General features: G+C 38.8%; 1 protein-coding gene across 5 annotated transcripts in view; it reads right to left on the bottom strand.

The window, feature by feature from the left end:
* The window catches only part of MRPS27 (mitochondrial ribosomal protein S27), a 130160-nt gene that overhangs the window by 57341 nt on the left and 56844 nt on the right, over window positions 1–15975 (bottom strand). For all 5 annotated transcript variants that reach the window (XM_042988112.1, XM_015536556.2, XM_042988122.1 and 2 more), the window contains 2 exons: window positions 14113–14183; window positions 11833–11891 (listed from right to left, as the gene is read on the bottom strand). In XM_042988112.1, coding sequence (XP_042844046.1) covers window positions 11833–11891; window positions 14113–14166 — 113 coding nt within the window. In that variant the 5' untranslated portion in view covers window positions 14167–14183. The remainder of the gene's footprint in view (window positions 1–11832; window positions 11892–14112; window positions 14184–15975) is intronic.

Consider the following 15975-nt stretch of genomic DNA (forward strand, 5'->3'; position numbering starts at 1 on the left):
AGAATAGCAGTCCACTTCTGGTTGGAGTGTGAAAGCTCTGTGAAAGTGTGCCATCCGTGTTAACAGATAGTACCTGCTATTATCTCAGGAAATGGAGGGCTATAACAAGCTGTGTGTGTGTGTGTGTGTGTGTGTGTGTATACATACACACATATATATATCAAAACTCTGCGTGGCTTTCATCAATGAAGACAAATGGCCGATCTGCATTTCAGCTCTTGGTAACATCCAACATAGAGCCATCTAATAGCCAGTGTGTCATAAATATACTGATTATGTGCTATACTGGCCTGGAGTTGGACAACCTGGTTTTATGTCCCAGCCTTACCCATTACTAGCTATGAAATGTGGTACACCATGGGTCTTAAAATCAGCATTGCTATTAAAAAGAAGAACAGAATAGATCTCAAAATATAAAGTCTATATGGTAAAAACAAACATAACTGGAAATCTATCAAGAAAATCATTACAGCATGGGCACCAAAGAGAATTCACATCAATTACTTCTAGTTCCTCAAGTGTCCTGTTGCCTAGACACATGGCATCTGAAAATACTTCGGAATTTACTTGCCAGTGGCCTCAAAACTCATGATGAAATCAGTTCTCACAAAGGTCTTCTTGAAACTTCTGTGTAACTACTATCTTTCCCTTAAATACCATACCAGCTCCTGAGAAAATTTCTTAATTATCTCTAAATCAAACTGCCTTACATGCAAAATCCTGCTGAAGACACTCTAAGCATAAGACATTACAGTTATGTCTTTCTGTCCTATAGCTATGATTTCTGCTACCTTGATAATGACTTTGCAGTTATGAAAACAGCCAAGAAAATGATTTTTTCTTTTTCTGATCAAAGGACTTTATGCTCTGGAAAAAAACAACTTGGGATATATCTTTTTATATGAAACTACATAACTTTTTTTAGGTTTAATCCACAGAGGGTTCAGCAGCTATCAAAATAGATCTATTTTGCTTTTAAATTCCATGTATATGCAAGGCATCAAGAATAGGTGCTTTGTGGGCCCTCCAGAGAAAGATAATAGGAAAGTATCAAAAACATACAAAAAACTGGCTTCCTGGAAAATAAGAGTGAATACCCAGCTTCTTATACCAAGAGATTTACTAAAAGTATTTACAAAGAAGACAGCAAATGAAGAATGTCACCCAAATCCAAAAGAGATTAAGAGATCCCCTTACACTTTCTGTTGTTTATCTATATTCACTAGTTTTTCTATGGATATTCATAGTTAATGTGGCTGAAAATTCAACTCCACTATTTAAGTAAAGTCCTGGGTAAGAAACTAAACAAAAACCAGAATCTCAGGCTTTCAAAGTCTGAGGTTTCTGGTGATAAGGTCTAGCTTCTAGATCAATGGGATTGAGAAACACAGAATTTTAGATATGCATGGTGACTTGGGAAGCATCCAAGATCAGATGCTCATCCAGAAAGCTAATCTCCAGAGAGTTCATTAACTGGCTCCAAGTTACAGATCAAAGTGGAAACTAAATTGGTCCTAAAATCCATGTCACCTATTTCCTGCCATCCTGATTCCTTCAGGGTCTTTACACTTTTTTTTTCATAATTATGCATTTTTCTTACAGTTGTATGTCTGTATATGCTAGTTTTTTTCGGAGTTTAATTAGTTTTATGTTACTCTGTTATAAGGTATTCAAGTATTCACTGAGTCTTTATGTTCTGCTTTATTCCTTAGACTGCCTTAGGACAAAGAACTGGCACTATGAGATACGTTGGTCTAACTGATGAGCCTGTGAATTGGAAGTGAGGCCTTCATCTGTAGCCAGTGCTTGGATTTGTTACGTGGCTCGTAAGAGATTGCTTAGCCTGCCTGCCCAAGTCTCAATTTCATAGACTCTGAAAGTTAACAGGACTTGAGAGAATGCCTACTCCAAAATTTCCCAGCTGGCACTAGGACATCAGGAAGACCCCAACATAGGTATGTTTTCCAGCTGTTCTTTCTCCAAAAGTCTGTGACTAGTTCCTCTGAAACAGTTCAAATGTGGTTGGTAGATATAAGATGTGATACAGCAAACTCAGAAATCTGTACATGTACAGTAAAAACACCAAAGAAAAACCTACCATCTTGCTGTCTTGCTGTCTAAATCTGCTTCCGGTTCAATACTTCCATCAATGGACTAGCCATTTTCTCATTTACCTGAAGTTCCATTTTCACCTCATTTTTGATCCTTGTTTTGTATCATCACATTCAACCTGTCACTAATCCTGTTGATCGATTTTTTTCCTTCCTATGTGTAAAACATTTCTCTCTTCATTTCCACTGTCAACTACCACACAACAGGCCTTTTATCACCTTATGCAGACAATTAATTTCCCTTCAACACTTATCCCTTTCAATCCAAAATTTACTGTTATTAATATTCCTGAAATACCTTTATTATGATATATACTTCTCAAGAATCTACTGAGGGACACCTGGGTGGCTCAATCAGGTAAACATTCGACTTCGGCCCAGGTCATGATCTCGAGGGTCATGAGTTCGAGCCCTGCGTCGTACTCTGTGGTGACAGCTCAGACCCTGGAGCCTGCTTTAGATTCTGCGTCTTACCCCCGCCCCCGCCCCCAGTCTCTCTGTTCCTCCCCCACTTGCACTCTGTCTCTCTCTCTCTCTCTCTCTCAAAAATAAAGATTTTTTAAAAATTTAAAAAAAGAATCTACTGATAACTATGTTGAGGATCTTTTTAAAATTTTTCTTTGAATAATATATATCTATGATATGAAATTCAGAAGGTACAAGAGAGAATTCAGTCAGTAGTCAACCCAGGTCTTTAAAAAAAAAAAAAAAAAAATCACCCAGGACTGTTCCCCCAAAGAAACCAGTTTTACCAATTTTTGTGGGTATATATATGCCATTCCAGAGACAGTCTATGCATATAAACACATATACACACATATGTATCAAAGTACATATACACATATTACATTTACATAGAATCCACGATGGTAACGTAATGAAAAAAGTCTATACTTTTTTTCACTGAATGCATTTTATAACTTGTTCCATTGGAAATATGAATAAAGTTTTCATTCCTTTCATTGCCCTGTATTGTACTGTTAATAATTAATCACGCCCCTGTAGATCAACATAATCTTTTACTTTTTGTAATGGATATTATTTCATAGGTGTGTGTGTATGTGCATTATGTGTGTGAGAACACACCCTAAAACTGATATGGGATGCAAAGGACCTGAACCAGCCAAAATGATTCTGGAAAAGAACCGAGTTGGAGGACTTAGAATAGCTAATTTTAAGACTTATTATAAAACTAGAGGCATCAAGACAGTGTGGTACTGGCATCAAGATAGCAATGGAACATAGGTCAATGGAACAAAACAGTACTGAAGTAGACTCACACATATACAAACAACTGATTTTCCACAGAAACTCAAAGGTAATTCAGTTCAAAAAGAATAGACTTTTCAACAAACGGTGCCGATACAACCAGGTATTCTTATGCCAAAGAATTACCTTTGATTCTTACCTCACACCATATACAACACATAACCCAGAACGGATCACAGTCCAAACTATGAGGCCTAAAGCTAGGAACTTAAAGGAAACACAGGAGAAAAATCTTTATGCTGTTGGGCTAGGCAAAAACTTCTCCACTGGTGGCAAAAGCACAATCCATAAAAGAAAAGAACTGACAAATTGGACTTCCATCAAAACTAAAAACTGCCCTCTGAAAATCACTGTTAAGTGAGCAAAAAGACACAACTATGAGATAAAGAATTCTCAACACCCACTAATAAAAACGCAAGCAATCCAATAAAAAGAAAAATAGGAAAAGGAGTTGAACAGTCACGTTACCAAAGGAGACGTAGACACGGCAGAAAAGCACATGAAAAGATGTTCTACATCATGAGTCATTTAGGCAAAAATAAATTAAGACCACAATGAGATACCACTAAACCCTATTAATAAGGCTAAACGTGTTGGCAACAATGTGGAGGATCTGGAACTGCTGTTGGGATGGTAAGACAGTAAAACCACTTTGAAAAACAGTTCGGAAAATGTCTACCTACCATATGCTCCACCCATTCCACTCCCAGGTATTTACCACAAAGAAATGAAGGCATCGGTCCCTACAAAGCTTCGTACATAGATGTTTGCAGCTGCCTGGACTGCTATGGACTCCTAGGATGAGAGCCTCCAGGGGACTCATCACTCCGGAAAAATAAAGTACCTATCTAAGGTATCAGATCCCGCTGGGAAAGCTAGGTAGCATGTGTGGACAAAAGCCAGGAAAATACCCTTGAAGGTCACCCCTCTGGTATGATGAGGCCCCCAGGCTGCAGTGAGACTGGTCAGGAGTTAAGTGCACAGTCTAAAGGAGCTGGGGACACAGTCCTCACCCTAACTCCCAGCACACTGCTCCAGCGGGTCTTTGGCAAGGTGCAGACAGTGCCCCTGACAATGGACTATTCTCTATTGCAGAGCCATTAACAGTAAGAAACTGTCTCCTAGGCCTGTGGTAAGGATTAGCAAATAAGAAGTAAATAAAGCACTCGGCAATATTAAAGAATGGAAGTGTTTTTTAAAAATGCTGTTACAAGTCATTTCCCTCCTCTTGGGCTCTTACTCATTTCTTAATAACGTTGAAACATAATGACACCTGGCAACAGGCTAACAGAAAAATCTCTGATTTCCTTTCATTGCTGTAATACACAATCCCCATGCCTGCAAAGGAAAATTACTACTGCTTAAGCTCCTCATCAGCTCCCACCTTCCCCTCTTTCGACAGACAGACACAGATTCTTACAACATGGGCCTAGGGTAGTGCGCTCACCTTCCAAGGAGCCACAGGGATATTTTTGTTTATTGAAAGAATGGAGCTATTTTGGACCGTCCTTTTTTAGACTGGCTGCCAACCTGGGACCTGGAGACATGCAGGCTGCCATCTGCCTCACCCCAGCTGTTGCTGACCTGCCATCCGTCCCCAACCACGGATGCCTGCTATCTGCCAGGTCAGTTAAGCAACTCAGGAGAGATGCTTGAGGCTAAGGTACGGTGTGGATGAACGTGTTGGCAGCACACAGCCTGCCACACTCACTACCTTGACTTCCGCTCATTAATGGGTGGCAGGTCACTCCCCATGACAATACGGAGCTGTATTCTGAGGAAAAAAACCTTCTCATGCAGCTCTGTGACAATCTCTTCTTATTATAAGGCAATGAATTCAGTATTCCCCACATTTTTGCTAAAAACCAAGACTATTTTTAAAAAATGTTACATTCTTAAAATAGAGAGAATATGTTATGTACATCAGAAATTTCTATCACTTAGCCTTCAAGAATGGTAATTGTGCTGCAGATTAAATTATCAGTTCTGATTACTGACACTCTGACAGTAAAAGGAACAAGTTTAATTTTATGCATGCTAAACTGCCATGGTCTCAAAAGTATCGGAAAGTCTAAATAAGACTTTAAAGATGTAATTTGCAAGCATCCTTGGTGAAGAGGAAGATACACATGGAAAGAAGGAGTTTTTATGGCTTGACTTTGCATTCAATTAATTCAGTAATCAAATACCAATACAGGAATTGTTAAAGCTTGTTAGAACCATGAAAACAATGGCTTTTACTGATGCCATAATTTTACCGATGACATACAGTTTTATCTCCTGAAAATGGAGATTACAGCCTGCCTCGGGGATCACGTGTATATATGTGGGCAGCACACATGGACTTGGGGAGTCCTGAGCTCAGAACTATTGACAAGATAGCCTGACAAAGAGACGCTTTTCACCAACTGATAAAGGAAAACTCTAGGTAAGCTCACTATAACAGACTTCAAGTTGACAGATCTTAAAAGGGATCTCTTGTGGAGAAAAAGCTAAGACCACAGCCTCTAGAAACCAAGTACCATCAACAACCCAGAGACTATACAAAATATAACACATTTCCTCCTATCTCTTAATTTTAATTTTCTCCTGCTTTACCATGCTCTATACTCTGGTCTCTATGGAATTCCTTCTGTCTCAGTTTCCTCGAAAAAAAAGCATACTGGGACCCTTCAGTAAGGGTCCAGTAATATCTTCCACTGTGCAAACACTACTGTTTTCACAGTACTGTCCCTCTGTTTACATTACATCCTTTTGGCTTCCCTTCTCTGCCTGGGTTAGGCAGCCGCTTACGTGCACACCATCTATGTTGGCTGCTCTCAGTGAATCTCTATACCTTAGTCTGGGCATCAGTAAAATAAAGATGCAAATCTAATTCTTAGGAATGTTGTAAGTTTATAGTAAAGCAAAGACAGAAAGACATTTTTCTTCAAACGCCAAAGAGAGGGTACAGGGTAGGAAACAGAAATTAATCCTATGCCCGAGGGAAAAATATTTTGCTCAACTCCTTTTCACACTAACACGGGGCATATAAAACTCTTTTTTAGCAAATATAGAGCATAACTGAGCTGTCAGCTTCTTATGCATGCCTAGTAGTCAGATGCCCTGTGAAGGGCCCTTTCCTCTCAGCAGCCATCGGTTGCACAGTTACTTTTCTCCTCAGTGCCTTAACACCTCTGCTTACTGCTAAGCAGCATCATGGCTTCTCCCTCACCAAGCCCAGAGAACGGATGGGTGGCGATACCAAAACCAGGCAGAAGTGTATCCTGCTCAACCCCGCCCCTGCAATGATCTCCTGCCTACAGCATCTCTGGCCAGTCTGCATCTCTTCACTTTCCCCACATCTTCTTCAAGCTCTGTGGAGAAGCTTATGAGACTGGCTGTATTTAAGCTTTCATTTGGAAAACAGCACACCTATAAACCATATGTTCGTCTTACTATATAAAGTCTAAACTAAAATAAGAAAAGAAAGCCTTCCTTGTAAGAAGGAAAAAACAAAGACCTAGAAAATTTCAAAAGGCCTGGAGGAAACCTAAGCAAAGGACTTTCCAAACACAATCTCATAGCAGGGTTCTTGACATTTCTTTGTGGCATGAATTCTCCGGCAGTCTGATGAAGCTCATAAACTCCTCAGAATGATGTTTTAAATGCATAAAATAAAAGCACACAGGATCACAAAGGAAACCAGTTACAGTGAAATTATCAAAATATTAAAAAAATCCTTAAGATGTGGGAACATGTGCTTCTGTATTAATGCACGAATTAACACTATCTAGCAGTTTAATTCCAAATGCAATGTTTATGTATTATTATTTTTTTTTTTTTGAGAGAAAGAGAGAGAGAATGAGTAGGGGGAGGGCAGAGAAAGAGGGAGACACAGACTTTGAAGCAGGCTCCAGGCTCTCAACTGTCAGCACAGAGCCCAAAGCGAGGCTCAAACTCACGAACCACGAGATGATGACCGGAGCCAAATAAGCCACCCAGGGCCCCCCCAAATTTAATTTCTAAGCAGTGATGAGCATAATTTGTCAAGAGATCTGCAACAAACGTGTGAGATTTGAAAAATCTGCTTTTATTAGTGAGAAAGACACAGATGCTGCTTATAATACTGTGATCTGTTGCAAATATTCATAATTGAAGGAAATGCCAAATATTATTGAGAGTTTAGTGAAAATAAATACATAGTTTTATTCTCATTGAAGTTCACAGACCTCTCTACATTCTCTCCGCAGACCCCAACATATACTTAAAGCAGTTGGAGGCACAGCTTCCCTGGCTTAAACAGAAGCAGAAACAGAAGCAGAGAGCTGGTGGCAGCATTGCCTGGCTTCTCTGTCACTGCCTTTTCCTCCCAGGCCCACAGCCCCGAGGCCCCTGTGAGCGATCAGCTCCAAGGCTTGTTGGAAGCAGCTTGAAAAGCACTCACAAAGAAGGTACTATTCGGCCTGTTGACAGTACAAGTGCAATAGCACGTCTATGCCTATTTTCCCACTCTCCCAGCCGTATCTATACATATGGTGTGAACAGAGTATGTGGGGGATCGGGTTCTTCTTACCTCATTTTCTGTTCACTTTTTTATTCTCCTATTTTAATCTTGTTTCCTTTATTTTGTTAGAGCCCACCAGTTCTTAGCATGCCTTCTCTTGTTTCTTACTGACGGATTTTATTTATTGTACTTCAGTTCAGCGCTTGTGCTGTTGTACTCATTTTTACTCTTGGTTTTATTTTCCCATTAGATATGTAGAATATTATCAGGGACTCTTTTTCTTGTCAACCTATATAGTGTCTGGTATTAACTGCTTTAATCACCTTTAGTTCACATTATTCCTTTGTTTAAAGCATCACTGCCCTTTCCTCGTTTTTGATTTTGTTTGTTCGTTGTTGTTTAATGAATGGTGGGGGGAAAAGCTGATCATCAGGTTGCAGTCCCCCAGGGGTCAAATAGGGGTGTTTGGATATTCTTTTCCCTCATACTCTCTCAAACGCAGCCTTTCTAACTCTCCTTAAAAGATCCCTGGAAATCTCAATCTTGAAGCCTCTAAACTTTTAAACCTGTGTCCCTCAGGAGAGTCAAAGGCTAAAATTCTCTCCTGGGAGGATAGAATGGTAACAAGCCGGCCTGTGCCAGCAGCACCCTGAACTGCTGGAACTTGTGCACCTGAGTCAACGGCAGATGCTCAGTCAGCCCTCCACTGGTCACGCAAGGTTCCAAACTTCTCTGGCTCTAATACTGCTTACATCATCAGTGGGGAGACCGATCACTAGAAGATGGGAGAACACAGCAGTTAGGCTCTACTTGCTGAGCCTGACCCGCACAGGCTGAGGCAGATAAAGAGTTGAGCTAATGACAGAGGTGGCAGCCCAAAGTCCTGTTGTGTGCCCTACCCTCAAAGATGGTACTGCCTGGGGAGTGAGAAATCCTCCCAAGAAGCTGTCAGTTATTTGGGATTAAGAAATGGCTTCATTTCCTTACTCTAGACTGGTGATCATAAACTTCTCTAAGATGTCTAAAGTCATCCCATGTGGGGATGCTGGGCATCACAACCACTACATGCTGAAGACCTAACTGGTGGCAATACCACAGGCCCTTGGTGTCTTTTGGATCGACATTCCTGACTTCAATTAATGCAGAGAAACCTTGAGAGTTCATTACTTGTAACTTCTAATTTTGCTGAGGCACAACCTTTATATATTCTCTAAAGCTAGAAAGCAGGAATGAGACATTTAGCTCATGAGTGAATGTAGCCAACCTCCATTATCTACATCTTGATGCAGTTTTTTGGGGTTATACCTAGTCCCATACACATATAACAGTAATTTCATGAAGTCACAAAAATGTTTATTTCTTTAAAAAAAAAAGGCTGAGAAAAAAGAGAGCCAATTTTCTTGGCAATGGAAGGGAGGAGAAACAACAGAAATAAAGTGATGTCATTGTTAGAACAATAGTTTTGTTTTTTTTATTGAAGTATAGTTGACATTCAGTATATTAGAACCTCAGTTTTGATTAAGCAAAGGATGGGATGTCAAATTAAACAGTGACTCATCTTAAGATGGGTAAGAGTCTTCTATATAACCTATATGGAAACAGGAGAAAGAGTTTAGGAAACTTTCAGTAAGAGTCTAGGCCTAACAAAACTGACATCATGAGAGGAATCATGATGGTCTTAAAGGCGGGACTTAAATTTCTCAGTTAAACTTTAACGTATGAGGAATGGGACAGTCTTTAACTTGGTCTCTATACTCCAGCACCTTGGACACAGCCTAGGCATGTAACAGGTGCTCAGTAAACACTTGCTGAATGTTGAATCACTGAAATCAGTTATATACTACAGAGGTACTTGTAAATTTGGGTTGTATTTCTTCCAAAATCATGGCACTGTGTCCCACAGGACAGAATTCTAAGAAATAATTTCTCTTTAGACATTGGAACTATTTTCTGCATTTTGCCATCAACAAAGCAAAAGAACAAGAACTGGGAAGATGGTGGCCTGAATACACTTTCCACCACAGGCAAAAATAACTATCAAAGGAGCCCTACGGTGCCAAAGAACCACTAAAAAAGGCAGGGCTTACTCTCATTAAATAATACATTTATATTTAGGAGAGCACTTGCAATTATGATTTCAGGACTAGAATTTAAAATTATGAAATGATTAAAGGCAATTTTAAATTTCAAATAAATGCTTTTAATGGCGCCTGGGTAGCCCACTTGGTTGAACGTCTGACTCTTGGTTCCAGCTCAAGTCATGATCTCACTGTTCATGGGTTCGAGCCCTATATCAGGCTCTGAACTGGCAGCATGGAGCCTGCTTGGGATTCTTTCTGTCCCTCCCCTGCTACCACGTGCACACGGTATCTCTCTCTCAAAAATAAACTTTTAAATAAGTATATTTCAGGTGTGAAATCTAATGTAATTAAGATTTACATTTGTACACAAAACACCAAAAAGGTGGCAGAATTTACCCAATTCAGAAAGAAAGAAAAAAAAAAAGGCTCATTTCTGTGTAGCAAAATCATGTAAAAGAAAATTGAATACATTTTCATTAATATAAAGAAAGCTTTAAAAAATGTACCTAGGGGATACCTGCATGGCTCAGTTGGTTGAGTGTCTTACTTTGGCTCAGGTCATGATCTCAGGCTCATGAGTTCAAGCCACGCATCCAGTTCGTTGCTATCATTGTGGAACCCGCTTGGGAGCCTCTGTTCCCCTCTATGCCTGCCCCTCTCCCACTTATGCTCTCTCTCAAAAATAAAATAAACATTAAAAGAAATAATAAAAAATACCCAGATGGAAAAAATAAAAAACTCTCTTAAAACAAAGGACAAATGGCAAATTCTAATGTAATGCTTACTAAGAACATTTTTTAATTAATTTATGTATTTTGAGAGAGAGAAAGTGCAAGCTAGGGAGGGGTAGAGAGAGAGGGAGAGAGAGAGAATCTCACACAAGCTCCACTTTGTTAGCACGTAGCCAGATGTGGGGCTCGAACTCATAAACCATGCGATCATGACCTGAGCTGAAATCAAGAGTCAGGTGCTTAATCAACTGAACCACCCAGGCACCCCAAAACATTTTAAGCATCAGTTTGAATCTATTTTTGAAACCCAGGAATTGGAACAAATCATAAATCAGATTTTTTAAATCACAACAAGGAATCACAATAAAAAGTTGTAAGGTATCATTTTGATCTGATAGATGAAACTATAAGAAAAAAATCAGATTTATTTGACCAGTCCCTTATTTAACAAGCTTTAGGTTATTCACATCTTTTGCTACCACAGATGGTGCTGTAGTGAACAAGCTTCTTTTTCTTTGTACACACAGGTGAGTGTGTCTGTAGTTCACAGTAGGATCGTTCACAGCTGTGGGAAAGTATGAAGCAAATGTGGTAATGTCCGTAAAGTTTTAAAATATAGTGTTAATTAAAAATAGGTGCTGAATAGTGGATATAGACTGCACTTCCATCTGAATAAGAAAGGGAGAGAAGAGATATATAAAATTGTTCACCTATCAGACTGACAAAAAATCTCAAAGTGTGAAAACACCTGTTGGCCAACCTGTAAAAACAGGCCTTTCTACTCCAGTGCTGGCAGTAATGTCAGCTGGTGAAATCTCAATAGAAAGAAATCTGGCAGCAGCTATTATAATTACAAATGTATACACTTATGGGGATTATGTGTAAAATTACATGTGTACAGGGTTGTTAATTACTATACTACACCTACTACAAAGAGACAGAGCAAACAACCTAAAGGTCCTGTAATAGAGAACTGGTTTAAATAATACATTCACAATAGGGAATATGATGCAGTTATAAAAAATGAGGAAGCTATCTATATACTGATATGGAAATATCTCCAAAACACAAACTTAAAAAGTTGCTAAACATTATGCATAATACCTACCACCCTTTGTGAGAGAATATATAGTCAAATCAAATGGAAAACTTACTTGTAAAGGTAATACTCTGCATGGTCTATCTCTTCTCTAGATGAAATGTTGTCCACAAACTGAAAGACAGAAAAATAAACTTTGAATACAGATTATGCTATATATTGGACCTGATTCACACAATGACCTTAAAAAAGATAGGACATCAGGGGCACCTGGGTGGCTCAGCTGAGTAAGCATTCAACTTAAGCTCAGGTTATTATCTCATGGTTTGTGAGTTCGAGCCCCGTGTTGGGCTCTGTGCTGACAGCTCATAGCTTGGAGCCTGCTTTGGATTCTGTGTTTCCCCTCTCTCTCTGCCCCTCCCCAGCTCATGCTCACTTGCTCTCTCTCTCAAAAATAAATAAACTTAAAAAAATTTTTTTTAAAAGATAGGACATCCATTTTATTCGAACACTGTTCCCATGGTACAGCTCCATTCTTGAAACCCTTCTGTGCTAATGCAAGGAACACACAAAGCCTTCTGTTTTTCTATGTGTAGATCAACCTTGATAAGAAAAACTGTTTGAAAACCAAACATGAAACTTGCCCAGAACGAGAGAGCTCCTCCTACTATGTTTATAATTAGTTATCAATATTTCTCACCTACATGAGAACAGGTAGGTGAAAGGAGAAAGACTCTAATGGCTGAAAAAATATGGCCCAAGAGATGAAAATCTAAATTTAGAAAATGTAGCCTTACGACCATTTTTCCTACTCTGACCCTGCTATGAACCAGTCAACCTGTGATCCTTCCACCAACAAAGTCTTCCTTTGAACCATAAAATCCTTGTGTATGCTCCTAACTCCAAAGTAAAGAAACAAACAAAAAAAATTATTCCAAGGATGTATTCTATCCTATAGGAGACACAGGCAAAAAGGATGGAGTAGGACAAAATGCATGTTGTGCCTAAAATTGAAACTTTATGAAGAAAAAGAAGAAAAGTGGAGAGGCTTTCTAAAAATGTCTAGGACTTAAGGATTTTATTTAGAAATCTCATTAAGGAGCAGATAAAACACAATTCAAACACAGGACTTAAAGTTGAGAACTCATTCTCCTGAGCGAGTGTTTGCTGTGTGGCACAGACAGATGGTACAGCCACTCCGGAACTTAGCTGGTCCATCTGCATTAAAAGAATAAGGGCACCTACACTGAAGAGTGTGAGACGCCAGTGAGAAAATGTACGTGAAAGCTCTTTAAGCTCTCAAGTGCTGCTTAAACAAGTATCAGGTATTATGGCATTCAGAAATCTTATCCATCATGTAAGAGATGAGCAATGGCTTTTCAGTCCCCCTCTGAAAATTGAGGCTACACAATTTAGGTTATGACCTAGTTAAAACTGCTTCCCTACTAAAAGGAAAATATCAAGAGGCAGAAAGAAAAGACTGAGACTAAAAAGGATAAGGGTTTCTTTACTTTTCCTCATGTAAATTTAAAAACATCCTGAATTTTATGGTGCCATTAATTTCTACAAAGAATTTTCACAATTAAGATCTCATTTTAGCATACCAGCCCTGTAGGGAGATACTACTGATCCCACACTAGAAATGAGGAAATTGAGAGGGGCTCAATTGCCTAATGTCACAAAATGAATTCATGATAAAGAAAAGATCAGATCTACTTGAGGGAGGCAACAGAGAAAGACTTTGATGTCACAGAGATTTGGGTTTGAAGCTCAATTTTTCTATTTATGAACTGTGTGTACTTGAGTAAGTTATCAACCAGTCTGAGTCTTACATATAAAATGCAGTTAACAGTGCTTATCTCATACGGCCATTAAATGAATTAATAGAGGTAATGTACATTAAGAAGCTAGTACAATAGCTGGTATAGAAAGTGTTCAGTAACAGTTACTATCAATTACCATTCCTGATTTTCAGCCTAATATTACCCTCTGCTCCACTGCACTGCAGTATTAAACAGTAATATCCATTCTTTTATAGACTTTCTCAAATATCAAAATCACTTCCAATATTAACAAGTGAAATACTACTACTTTGAAGGGTGTATCAACATAAAAAAATCATAGTATCATAGAACAGAATATCATATCCTAGAAAAATTCAAATCAGATACACAACAATGATCACTGACACCAGAGTCTGGTAAATTTATTACTTTTTATTTCAGTTATAGAAATTTGCTACTTTACCACAAAATATCTATTAGTAACTACAAAAACATACCCTACTATGCAAGAGTATTTCCTATGAAAGGTAGTCTTTATTTACACAGCTTCATTTAAATAAAGAGTCTCTCATCCTCCTCCTTTGAAAATATAGATGTTTAAGTTTTCTTACCCGTGATATTGTTAAAGAACTAACAGGCAGCTTTCTCTCATATGTTTTATCCATTAAAGATGCTAGATCAGCTGTGAAGACAAAGAAGGAAAAAGAACGTTGTCAAATACATATATTTCTTAAGAAAAATCTAACAGATAACAACTCCTACCAGATGGCTGCCAACATAGTGAAGTCATTATTAAAACAGATGCTCTTTCTTGCTCTTTTTATAAATCATTTTTGTATAAATTAGAAAGGATGAAGGAATATTAGTAATATTTTAAAAAATGGTTTACTTAACTGGAGTAAGGATTATTTTTAAAATCCTACCATATATTTAGCTTTTTAATTTTTGTAACGCTTATTTATTTTTAAGAGAGAGAGAGAGAGAGAGAGAGAGAGAGCACACAAGCCAGGAAGGGGCAGAGAGAGAGGGAGACACAGAATCTGAAACAGGCTCCAGGCTGTGAGCTGTCAGCACAAGCCCGACACGGGGCTTGAACTCACAAACGGCGAGATCATGACCTGAGCTGAAGTCAGACGCTTAACCCACTGAGCCACCCATGCCCTCGACCATATAGTTAGCTTTTAAACAGTGGATCAATAAAGTACCTCTGGACGGAGATAGAATAAAGTGTTATCACTGACACTTTCCACGGAAAGGAATTACATAGTAGGGAACCAAAGAAAGGAGATCCTTCGTTGCTTACACATTTATTCTTTTTGCATTTTGAACCAGGTAGCTAGCTGTATTAGCTCTTCAAAAATTTAAAGATTGGAATTTATGAAATGACTTTTACACATTTTCTGAACAAATCTGAGACGCATTCTGACTATGTTTAGTAATTTTTGGCCTGAACTAATTCCTATTCTGGTTGCTTTGAGCAGAATATCCACAGAAATACTTGGCATTCCTGAGATTACATTGTTATCTCAGAGTCTAAAAAGATCTGAAACACCAAGCAACATACTCTCAAAAGAATTATTTCACACCTTCTCATTGCTTCTCAAAGTTACAATATGTTCTTTCCCCTTCTTTCCTCCCCTGAGCTCATGGTTTTGTGTCTTCTTTCCCTGAGTATAAAATAGAAGCAATCAACAGAACTTCATCCTCCTCCCACCAGGTCTCCAAGCTACCAGCATCTATGCACATATACTCTGCCTTCTATTTTTTAATAAAGGATGAACTTTATCAAACAAAAACCAAAATGACAAAAACCTCCCTTAACCTCCTATCTCCTTCCAGATAACTTCTCCTTTGCTCTGTTCCCCTCAGCAGCAAGAGTTCTCAAATCAGTCATCCCTGACACAACTATTACTACTTCCTTAGGTCCTTTCTCTCTTGAACTCGTTCAAATCAGGTTTTAGTTTCCATTATTCCACTAACACCAAAGACCACCTCCACAGTGTTAAATCCAACGGTTAATATTTCATCCACATCTTACTTGACCTCTCACTAGCATGTTAACATAGTTGACCATCCTGTACTCTTTCTTCTCTTTCTTGGGTTCCTTTGCAAAATCTCCTCTTATTGACTTCTAAATGCTGGAGTGCCTAAGTCTCAGTGGTAGACTTTTCACCATCTTCTCAGTCCCTGGGTGATCTCATGCTCTCCCACAGCTTTAATATCATCTACAGATTATTTACTCCACGTATATATGCCTACCCTGACTTCTTTCTGCCTGTAACTTCAGACTTGTGTTTCCAACTGCAGAGGTGACATCTCCATTTGGATGCCTAACAGGTATCTAAACATGGCAGGTCCTCTTAATTCTCCAACCTTTCCCTCAGACTTGCTTTTCGCATCTCAGTAAACAGCTATTACATCTACTGGCTTATTCAGGTCAAAAACCTAGGTGTCTTCCTCAACCCCATTCTTTT

The sequence above is a fragment of the Panthera tigris genome, chromosome A1, assembly GCF_018350195.1.
Source record: "Panthera tigris isolate Pti1 chromosome A1, P.tigris_Pti1_mat1.1, whole genome shotgun sequence".
Taxonomy (NCBI): domain Eukaryota; kingdom Metazoa; phylum Chordata; class Mammalia; order Carnivora; family Felidae; genus Panthera; species Panthera tigris.